Source organism: Meles meles, chromosome 11, assembly GCF_922984935.1.
Source record: "Meles meles chromosome 11, mMelMel3.1 paternal haplotype, whole genome shotgun sequence".
Taxonomy (NCBI): domain Eukaryota; kingdom Metazoa; phylum Chordata; class Mammalia; order Carnivora; family Mustelidae; genus Meles; species Meles meles.
In genome coordinates, this window is record NC_060076.1 from 71,391,603 (window position 1) to 71,402,076 (window position 10,474).

Consider the following 10,474-nt stretch of genomic DNA (forward strand, 5'->3'; position numbering starts at 1 on the left):
TGCTGTGCTGGGGCCACTTTGGTTGGACAGCTGGAGGTGGTGAAGGCTAGGATCCCAGGATCCACTGAGGCAGTAAGCCAGGGCTCCCAGCCTCTACTCCAAGATGGAGGGAATTGTCAACTCTGGTGGTCAGCAGCCCCTTTCATCTGGAAAGAGTTCCACCAGCTCTTCTGACATTTGGCAGAGTTTTAGGGCTGGGTCTTTATATCCTTGCTGCTCTTTTAAACCACTCCTCTTTTTGTGTACCCCAAAGCATGCAAGACTGGTTTGGGCTAGGTGCCCAGGGCCGGCTGGGGTAGCAGGCTGGCTAGTCTATCCAGACCCTGCTCAGATCTCTGCTGTGAAGGTAGAGGGGGAATGTAAACCATGGTGCTTGCCAGACCCTCTGACCCAAAGAGAGTTCCAGCAGTTCTGCTGCCCTCTGACAGAGTTCTAGAAGCTCTCTTAACCACAGCTTACTTTCTGTGCTCCAGAGCAATGAATCCAGACACAGTCTCCCAGTCCTGTCCCTCCCCTGTGCAGTTTGCATTACAGCGTCTCCACTGCTCTTGCTGTTCTCTGTGTTCAATCACCTTCTACAGAAGCTGTTCATTCAGCCCTCAGGTCATGAGGCCTGCTCTATAACTACCTGTAGATTTTGCGTATATGTGGAGGAAGTGAGTTCAGTGTCTCCCTCTATGGTTATCTCAGACCAGAAGGCCAGCCATTATTGCTTCAAATGTACTTTCCATCCTTTTTTCCTTCCTGATTTAGCATAATGTCAAGATTGTTTCTTTCATTGTATCCCATAAATTCTGTTCTTTTTCATTTTTTTGTTTTTGATTCTCTGACTAGATAATTTGTCCAGTCATCCACGTTGCTGATTTTTTTCTTCTGCATAGTCGAGTGTGCTTTTGAAGCACTCTACTGAATTCTTCAGTTCAGTTACTGTATTTTCCAGTTCTAGGATATTTTTTATGGTTTCTCTTTCTTTGTTGAACTTCTCATTTTGTTCATTTTTCATTTTCCTAATTTTGTTCAGCCACCTATGTGTTCTTGTGTTTCAGTAAACTTCTTTAAGAGGATTATTTTGAATTCTTTGCCAGATCAGAGATCTGTGTTTCTTTAGGGTTAGTAATCGGTGCCTTAATTTGCTTTGGTGTTGTCATATTTACCTGATTTATTGTGATGACCGATCACCAGTGAACTACTTTCCTATCTGAAAGTGATAAGTGATATCTGAGTCTTTGCAGGTTCATTTTGGCAGAGAGTTCTTTAGCAGCTCAGCTTGGGTTTCTGAATGTGTATATTGTACCATCCTTGGGCAGGTGAGCTACCGTTAGGGGCTATTTTGGGGCATGACAGGTGTTCAGGCTTTGAGATCGGGGGGTGGGGGGGTGGGTGTGCCACTGACAGAGAAGAGCTGGATAGGACTGCTGGCTTGGTCCCCTGCCCATGTGAGGTGGTAGGATGGGCACCGCAGTTGCCTGGATTCTCCGGGTAGTCTTACTAGATGGTCAGGACTGGGTCCTATACTCAGCAGTTAAAGTGGCGTTCTGAATTATCTTCCCTGCCTTGCCAGGGCAGTAAGACAGGACCCAGGGCCTGCATAATTTGTTGTTCGGGGACCTGAATCAAGCAAGAGTGTACATTGGATATCCTGGGCGGGTGAGGCTACCAGTTTTGCTCTGCAGACAGGGAAAGCCACAGGCTGTGCTCTCTGTGAGCAGGGCTGTTAAAATGTCTGAAGCGTTCTGGGGCAGTTCCTTGGTTGGCGGGGGTGGGGGGGGGGCGGTGCGCTGAAACTTATTCAGTCAGGAGGGGGTTATGAATTAGTTTCCCTGCCTGGACACAGCAGGAGAAGCAGCTCCAAGGCTAGTAAGGCTCTTTGCTGTCCTTACCCAAGCTAACTCATGCCACAGTTTTTCTGGCTGAACAGTAACCCTTGCTTTGTTTTGAAGGCAGTCAGCTCTACCCACCTACCCCTCAGCCTGAGTGTTGCCAAGTCATGTAGCTCACAGGTGTTCTCACCGCCTTTCCTGCCATGCGGGTCTGGGGACTACTCTCCACAGCCTTGAACCGTGACTCAACCTTTTACCTAGGAGAGCCCCCTTCATGCAACTTTGAGTTCCCCCATCAGGCTTTCTGGTTGAGAAGGACCAGGAACCAGGCTCTACAGAATGTAGGCTAGGACTCAGTTTTTCTGCCCAGGGAAGGGTCAGACCAGGCTCCAGGCTGATAAAACTCCTCTGAGGACCCAAGTAAGCAGACCTGAACCCTGCTGCTTTCCCAGGGGTCAGACTGTTCTGACTCAGTTCTGCAAGTGAACCAGAACCACCGCTTGGGATTACAACTTGGGCCCTGCAGGTGTGTACTTGGTCTGCCCAGATCCAAGGGCAGAAGCGCCCTCCCTGGTGCTCTGTCCCAATCAGATTCCCAGTTTTTGAGCCCCAGAGATTCCCCTATAATCCCTATGAGGCAAAGCCAGCTCCCTTGAAGCAGCCCACAGTGCAGGGTATCACCCCTGGGCTCTTGGGGACTTCCCCGCATGATGCAGGTCACTGGCCAGGAAGAGGCGCTAGGGCCAGCATAGAACCACACCTCCACCTACCTTTCCAGGGTGCTCTGTCTTGCTCTCTGTGGTGTAGTGGATTGCGTTAGCCTTGCTCCCACGATCCAGGATTCTCTCCTTGGTGTCTGGTCCAGGATGGTTGTGTGCTCCCCCTCACAGGAACAACAGCTAAGTCCAGTCTATCACTTCTTGCACGTCTTAGAAATCCTGAAATGTAGTAGTTAACAGTTCATGCACCCGGCTACCACTGTATCACCCTGTAGATCCACCCTGAGGAACATGGCTTTGATAAAGTCAGATTTTAATTCCCACTAAGAACCCAAGGCTCAGAATGAGCAGAGCCAGCCTTAGGCAACTCCATTTGCCCTCTGTTGACATGAAGAGTTAAGAAACCGCTCTCCCCTGATAAACTTTAAGAAATAACATGCCTACCCTTTGACCAAGCAAGCGATTTTCCATTCAGGTATCTATTTGTGGCAAATGGACTCAAACAAAAGGGTAAAAAAGCTTTTATATGTAAAGGTGTCTGCTAGCATTTCTTTCTTACAACTGCAAAGCAATTTAAATGTTTGTCAATAAGCAACAAATTTACAGTATTAGTAGAGAATTTGGCAGCCTAAGAATACTACTATGGGAATTCATTTCAATTTGGAGAATGTCTAAGTTAAAATGTTAAATGAAAAGAGCACGATGCAAGTTTGTGCACACATAATTACAGTTATGTATGTAAGTGCAGTTCTATAAAACTAGAAACCACTAATTTGTGCCTGGATGACGATGAGGATACATAAAAATCAGGCTGTCATTGAACAGTAGATTCTATAATTTGTCATCTAAGGTAGTAACCTTAGTTGTAACTTAGAAGTAACCTGTTGACTTCTGAAAGATATCATTCAAAATTACAATAATGGTTTATTATCCTCTTGTAGATATGACCAAAGTTGGAGGCTTGCAGACCCTAACTGTACGCATTAATATTGCAAATATTGCCAACCATTTGAGATGTATTGCTTATTTGGGGTTTAGCATGTTGAACTTAGGGGTCTTTTACTAAAAGTACCTTGTTAAAAGTCAGCATTTCACACAGTGATTTCATGGATTCCTTGAATTCCATTTTTTTTCCTTTTTTCTTTCTCTTTCTTTTTTCTTTGTTAGTTTCCATCTCTAGATCTTTGTGGGTAGGAAAGAGAAAAAAAAATCTGAAATATAAAATTAAGGGACCAAATGTCTCTTTTTACAGGTGTTCCATTACCCAAAGAAGACATTTCTGCCCCTCTGATCTCTAGCTCGCCAGCGAAGGAAGCCCAGGAGTACGAAAACCCCCCAAATGAAGAGGAAGATAAAATCAAAGAAGAGCCCCTAACCATCTCGGAACTGGCATACAGCCCAAGTGCCAGCCTTCTCCCCACCCCTGTGGATGATGATGAGATCGACATGCTCTTTGACTGTCCTTCGAGGCTAGAGTTGGAAAGAGAAGACACAGATTCCTTTGAGGAACTGGAAGCAGACGAACATGCCTTTTTGATGGCCGAAGAGGAAGAGCTGAAGGAGGCTCACCAAGCCTTGTCGTGGAGCTATGACATTCTGAGAGGCCATATTCGGGTGAACCCACTGGTCAAGAGTTTTTCCAGGCTCCTGGTGGTGGGCCTGGGGCTGCTGCTCTTTGTATTCCCCCTGCTCCTCCTCCTTTTGGAGTCAGGTATTGATCTCTCCTTCTTATGTGAAATCCGCCAGACGCCAGAGTTTGAGCAGTTTCACTATGAATACTACTGCCCTTTAAAGGAGTGGGTGGCTGGCAAAGTCAACCTCATTCTCTACATGCTGGGCTGCTCGTAAAGTTCATATCTCCTATGACTAAGGGCTATATTCAATACTAGTGATTTTGCTTTTTTTGTTTTTGTTTCTGTCTTTTTCTGCAAATGCCTGGTTCTGCGTGGTCACAGGGCCATGAACAGGTGTTCCTCACTCATAACGCATTATTGAAAAATTTCAGTTAGCTTTCCATAATTCACTGCAGTTAAATAAGTTCAAGTCAAATACAGTCATTTTAGTTATAGGTCAGGAAGATGGCCTTTAAGTAACCAAAAACATGTTTATTTTTTATTATACTACAGACATACTCTTTATTATATCATAATACATTATACATTGAGCTGAATTAGATTTCCCCCTTTTTTAATAGTTAGCACCATTGTAAGGTTCTGGATCAGGATTTTAATAACGACCCAAGAGAAAGTTTTTGAATATAATCCTTAGTGAAAACAACGTCCTCTAACCAATGCCTATACAACTAAATTTATGCTGGGCTTTTGTTTTCTGTTTTTTTAAAAATATTTTTATGTGTTCAAAATATTTTGGTAAATTTTTAGCAAAAAAAGAAGCCTCCTGGAGTTATTTAAGTGTACAGATTGTTTAAGATTAATGCACAAAGGGTATGTCAGGAATTTTTTAATGTTTTGGCACTGGTTTGTTTTTTACAATATTTTTGGCTGAACCAATTGCATAATTTGTTGTTACCTGCGTATGAGGTAGACAGACACTGTAGTAAGTAAGCTCTTGAAATGGATGATGGAACTGGAGGATGTAGAAACTGAGAAGACTCAAGTGGACACAGGGAGGTCCATTTTTTCAAAGTATTTGGACAAGATGATTTACTCCCTTTGTTTGCATTCCGTCCATATATTTTGGTTGGGAAAGGATGTTTTTTAAAGGGAAAACAGTTAAAAGTTATGCTAGGTAATTGCATATTATTGTACATTAACCCAAGAGTAGACACAGATAGGAACTGGGCAAGTAGCAAAATAGGAGTTTGGTGAGGCTGCTGCTGTGCAGGGGTGGTTGGCAAACCATCTTTTACGAAAGTGGTGTTGATGCATGGATATTGGATGATGTAAAGAATGTGCACTTGCTGTCCGAGTTGACGGGTATATGTTTAAGTGGATCTAAGTCAAAGAGGAGAAACTGTAAGGCATATTTTTCAGGTCCCTCATGCCTTTCACTGATTCAGTGGGAAAAATTTCAAAAGAAGTGTGTGTAAGAGAGAAAGAGAGAGGATATGGAAAGAATGGAGTGTGGCTTTTTGATAAATGCTGGTGATCTTCCTTTTTGGTGGCTGATATCCTCTTTTCCTCCCCTGGTTTTCTTAAGATCTTAACTCATTCCTAATTGGGGCTTCCATTAAGAAAATAGAAGGGACTCATTAGAGGATCTCGTATTCAGCTTGGGTGAAATAGTAAAATGACTCCCTAACCCGATAGCAGAGGAAACAAATGTTCTAGTACCTTCCTTCATACCATAAGATCCACAATAGAAAGAAAGGTTCTGATGCTTCCCTGGGCAGAGTACTTACCAATACTGCGGTATAATTGAGCAAGAAAAGAGTATGGCACTTAGGGCATAGCGCATTGGGATTTCTCCATGGATTGAGACTATTCCGTTGCCTTCATTTACAAAGAGATTGGGCGCCTGTATTCTCTCCTTAACCATAATAGACGCTCCAACTCCATCATTAACATTGTTTCTAAATTGACCATTCATGGAGCTCTGGGTGCTCTATTCGACATATAAGTTTGAAAATAAATTTTAAAAGCAAAGCCTTCAGTCGTACTAACTAGAATGTACACTTGCTATTAGGTTTGTAAGGTGTTCTCTCCCATGTGCTTTCAGTGATTTATTTTGCTTTTTATTGAATATTTAATACCTGAAATTTGATACCAACATAGAATGTATTTTCTATAGCTTATTTTGGAAGTTTCCAAATGGCCAGCTTTGAAATTGAAGGGTTTTTTTTTTTTACCCCTTTGTCATGACTTCCAACTCATACTTTCTAACAAAAGGGCACACCAGTGTAGTCTGCCCACAATTAGTCCCCCTTGTAATCATGCTCCATATCATTTCCTTTAAAGTTCTAACCATAACAAACACAGCCCCTGCCTGTTTAAAGTAATATTTTTTAAAATTATGGAAGTATGTAATATATTGCCCATCATAAAACACTGAAAAATACTGACGGGATAAATACTAACCATAATCCAACCATGCAGATGTATATTGGGGAGTAATCAATATATTTTAACATTTCCAGCTAACATCTCTTTTAGGCAGAAACTGAATAGAAAGTTTGTAAGCAAAGGAGTTAAAAGAATAGGGTCTACTGAATTTAAGCAATAGCCGCCAAACATAAAACTGGGATGCTGAAATGCCATTTTGTGGCATTCAGAATAGAATCAGCGTTTTAGAAATACCCACTTCAGTTTTGTTAGGAGAGAGTCTCCAGCTGCCTGGGTCAAAAGAGGAGAAAAGTGCTTCCAAAGATGGAGAGTATATAATATAGTGAGATACAGAATTCAAAGCAAGTGTGTGAGTATATGTATACCATATTATTGCTATAGCTGTGTTTATATATGAATCTGTATATATGTGTGTATTTGTATACACACAACTGATATGCCCTTCATACATAGTTGTGTTTATTTTTCCCCGGTTTGAGGAGTTTGTGACATGTTATTATTCCTGTTCCCTCTCAGATATCATGGGATAAAACCCACAGTCTCAAAGGTTTCAATTTTTCATGAAAACAACCATGTGTACATTTGTGGTTTTATATACACACATATATGGCAAATACATATACACACACAATCTTGTCTTTAGTGCTAATGCAAGTTGGATCTTGAAAAAAATGTAGGTAAAGTATCGTGTATTTCTGTCTGTGCTTGGAACATACTGTAAAATGTTATGTATTTGGAATATATTTTGTGGTTTGTCTAATATTTATAAAGACAACTCTGGGAAGAATTCAAAAGGTGATTTCATTGAAATACTAGAGAAATGGGGGCCATGTTACCTGTGATTGGAGCCTTATCTTTGTATAGTAAAATCTGCATTTCTATGTCAACATCCAGATTGTTTTATATGTTAATATGGTGGCAGGAATCCCTAATAAAAATACTCTGGGGAAAAATGTTTCTGCAATCATTTAGTTTTATTCAGGCTATTTATGCAACTTTACTTTGTTGGAACTACAGGCAGGTACCATCTAGGACCATGAATGAGGTCACCCTTGAATGGTGATAGAATGAAATAAAAAAATCACAGGTAATGGATGGAATTAATCCTTTGCAGAAATCATTCAGGCTAAAACCAGGAATATTGAGTGTACTGAAAATGGACCCGAATGTAAAAGATAGCTACAGCATTAAGATAACTAGAAAATAGCAAAGCGTGGAAAAAGTAGATGAGAGGTGTTCTTCATTATAGATAAGAGGAAGGATTTCAGAATGTTAAAAATTAGTAGGTCATCAGTTCTGGCAGAAAAGGGTGCTTTTTTGGGCCAGAGAGAGCTACATCAGACTCAACTCTCCAGCACTTGCCATGAAACTTTGATCTGTTCATGGACCCTGGAAGAACTTTATTCTTCTACCCTTGTCTTCCCCTCCATACAGCATGGCCTGAAAGGCCCACTGCTCTGGTTTATCACAAAGCTAACAACTCCATCCCTGACTGCTAAATCAGAAGGTGTTACTGTGAATGAAGCAAAAGGGGCTCTCTGCACAGTAGGAACACCATGGATGCCAAGCCAAATTGTACGTCAGCTGTTGTGGCCTCTTAAGTCTGTCAATCTGTTTTACTGAGCTACAATTGACAAAATTGTATTAGTTGCAGGTGTACAACAAGGTTAGATATAGGTACACATTGTGAAATGATCGCACAGGAAGTTTAGTCAATATCCATCAGCTACCTCACAGAAGCACAGAATTTTTTCTTGTGATGACAACTTATAAGATCTGCTCTCTTAGCAACTCGCAGTGCAGTACAGGAGTGTTAACTAGAGTCCCCATGTTGTTTGTTACATTCCAGCCAGAACTTACTTATAACTGGAAGTTTGTACCTTTTGATCACCTTCATCCATTTCATCCACCTCAGGGGTAGGCTGTGGCAGGGGAGGTCTGTCAAGTTCTTACTCAGCGGTCGTCAGAGGTCCACACTGTAGACTACAGGCAAGAAAAAGAATTCTGTGGTTTTTATTCAGGTATGAGGTGACTTAGGGACCTAAAGTCCCAGCTCCAGCAGCTGTAGCCAACACTTTTGTCTGCCTTAGTGTCTGCAGACTGGAAGGTTCACACAAAGTGGCCCTTGGTTATTTATTCCTTGGGCAGTCTGGGCTCCTGACCCAATCTCACCTTTTGGGAGAAACTTTTGTCCTTATTCCTCCATTCCTTGCTTAGCCAAATAGGGAAAAGCTCTCCTAACTACACTCCAGCCTAGAAGGAAAGTACTGGGGAGAAGTTTCCACCTCTGGGGTGACCTCGGGATAGTTGCGGTGGATGAATTTGAGACTCTTTGGGCCATTTTCTCTACTGGGTGGAGATCATGTACTAAAGGTCCCTGCTTACTTTTCCTCCTGCTTCTCTCTCTCTCTCTCTCTCTTTCTCTTGGACCTGTTTTGGGCTTCCAGTCTACATGCAGTAAACAGACCCAGCAGGACCTGCCCATGGTGGGCCCAGCCAGGACTCGGCTCTCCACCTTCCAGCCTCAGTCTGTGATGGGTGGGTAAGTTTGGCGAGTCCCATGCAGTGGGCTCAGCAGTCATCACTTCGTAGAGGACAGAAGAAGCCCTCACTTGGGTCTCAGATCCCAGCTGTGTTCTCCAATCCATTAATAAAACTGATTTTAATCCTCTCCTGGCCCTGGTATCTATCGTCTACTGGGAATTGGGGTGGTGGCTGGGGGCAAGATTCACACTAAGGACACTCAAGAATATTTAGGATCTTTGCAACCTCCAGTGTTGCCAGTAAGGGAAGAAAGGAGAAGGTTGCTTCTGGCTAAACCCCAGGCATCAGAGGATGTCTACTACTGCCACTGGCCCTGACCAGCTTTGCAAGTGGGTGAGGGACCTTGAGAATTAATATTAGTAAAGAACAAGAGGTTAGTTGGCACCACACATCCCTATTCTTTACCCATATCTGATGCTCACCCCAAATATCTCCTTGGAAAGAGAACCAAGGCCACTTTCCTGGTTGTAAAGGAAAACTCTTAGGAGGAGCAGGGATATACTTTCTGAGGGTATAAAGTTCTGAAACATGTCTTGCCAATTACAGCAGCCCATCCAACTCACACTGGTCACCTTGAAACTCCTCATCCATAAGAATAGTGATCATGAAAATTGGCTTTCTGAGGAGAACCATTCTTCGAGGGAGAAAACGCATGTACGAACCCACACTCATTTCCACTCTGCTTGGCAGTCTTCATAATAAGTTAAAAAATTCGGCGTTCTTGTTGAAGAATCAATCTCTTGTAATTTCCTTGGTGAGAATCAGCTTCCTCCCATCCTGGATCAGCCCAAGTGTTCTGACAGCTCTGACCTGTTGGCTCTGCAAAATTGTAAACTAGACCTGGAACAGTGGTGGCCACATAAACAATCTGCTCCCTGGTCACAGGGTTCCTGGGCAATTTATTATCCAAACCCAAACTCTTGACAGTGAAAGGACGTACTTTTAATGATTATGTTACAACATCAGGTACTAGCTAGGACTACTCTAGACACTCTACCTGTAAGGCTTGGCTCAGTCAGCTAGGTTTCACCAACCGCTCCAGATTCTTTATCTAAAATATTGACAAAGATAGGGAAGGATTATTGCCTGATACTCATATTCTCCTTGCTGTGAAAAATCAGATTGAAATTTACCAAAATTTGTCCTATCATGTGGTTTGGTGTAAGGCTATAAATTACACAGATCACCATTTTAAATGAGCCACTGGCACTGAATATTTAATTCTACACACTTGATTTATTCACCATTTATAATATTAAATTTCTTGTCTAATGTGAAGCAGGCAGAAGGTTAGATAGAATGATCCCTTTACCTCCACAGTCCTGAATTCGCCATTTCTGATCTGCACGTACAGAACACTGGTGATGAG

The 10,474-nt window shown here is 42.4% G+C and overlaps 1 protein-coding gene across 4 annotated transcripts in view; it reads left to right on the forward strand.

The window, feature by feature from the left end:
- FRMD3 (FERM domain containing 3) overlaps nt 1-9,178 on the forward strand; it is a 315,298-nt gene extending 306,120 nt beyond the window's left edge. For 3 of the 4 annotated variants that reach the window (XM_046023588.1, XM_046023590.1, XM_046023591.1), the window contains one exon: nt 3,792-5,264. In XM_046023588.1, the coding sequence (XP_045879544.1) occupies nt 3,792-4,387 (596 nt within the window). In that variant the 3' untranslated portion in view covers nt 4,388-5,264. Of the gene's footprint in view, nt 1-3,791; nt 5,265-9,008 lie in introns of those variants that run through there. The other variant, XM_046023589.1, reaches the window with a different exon arrangement.
- The last annotated feature ends 1,296 nt before the right edge of the window (nt 9,179-10,474 follow it).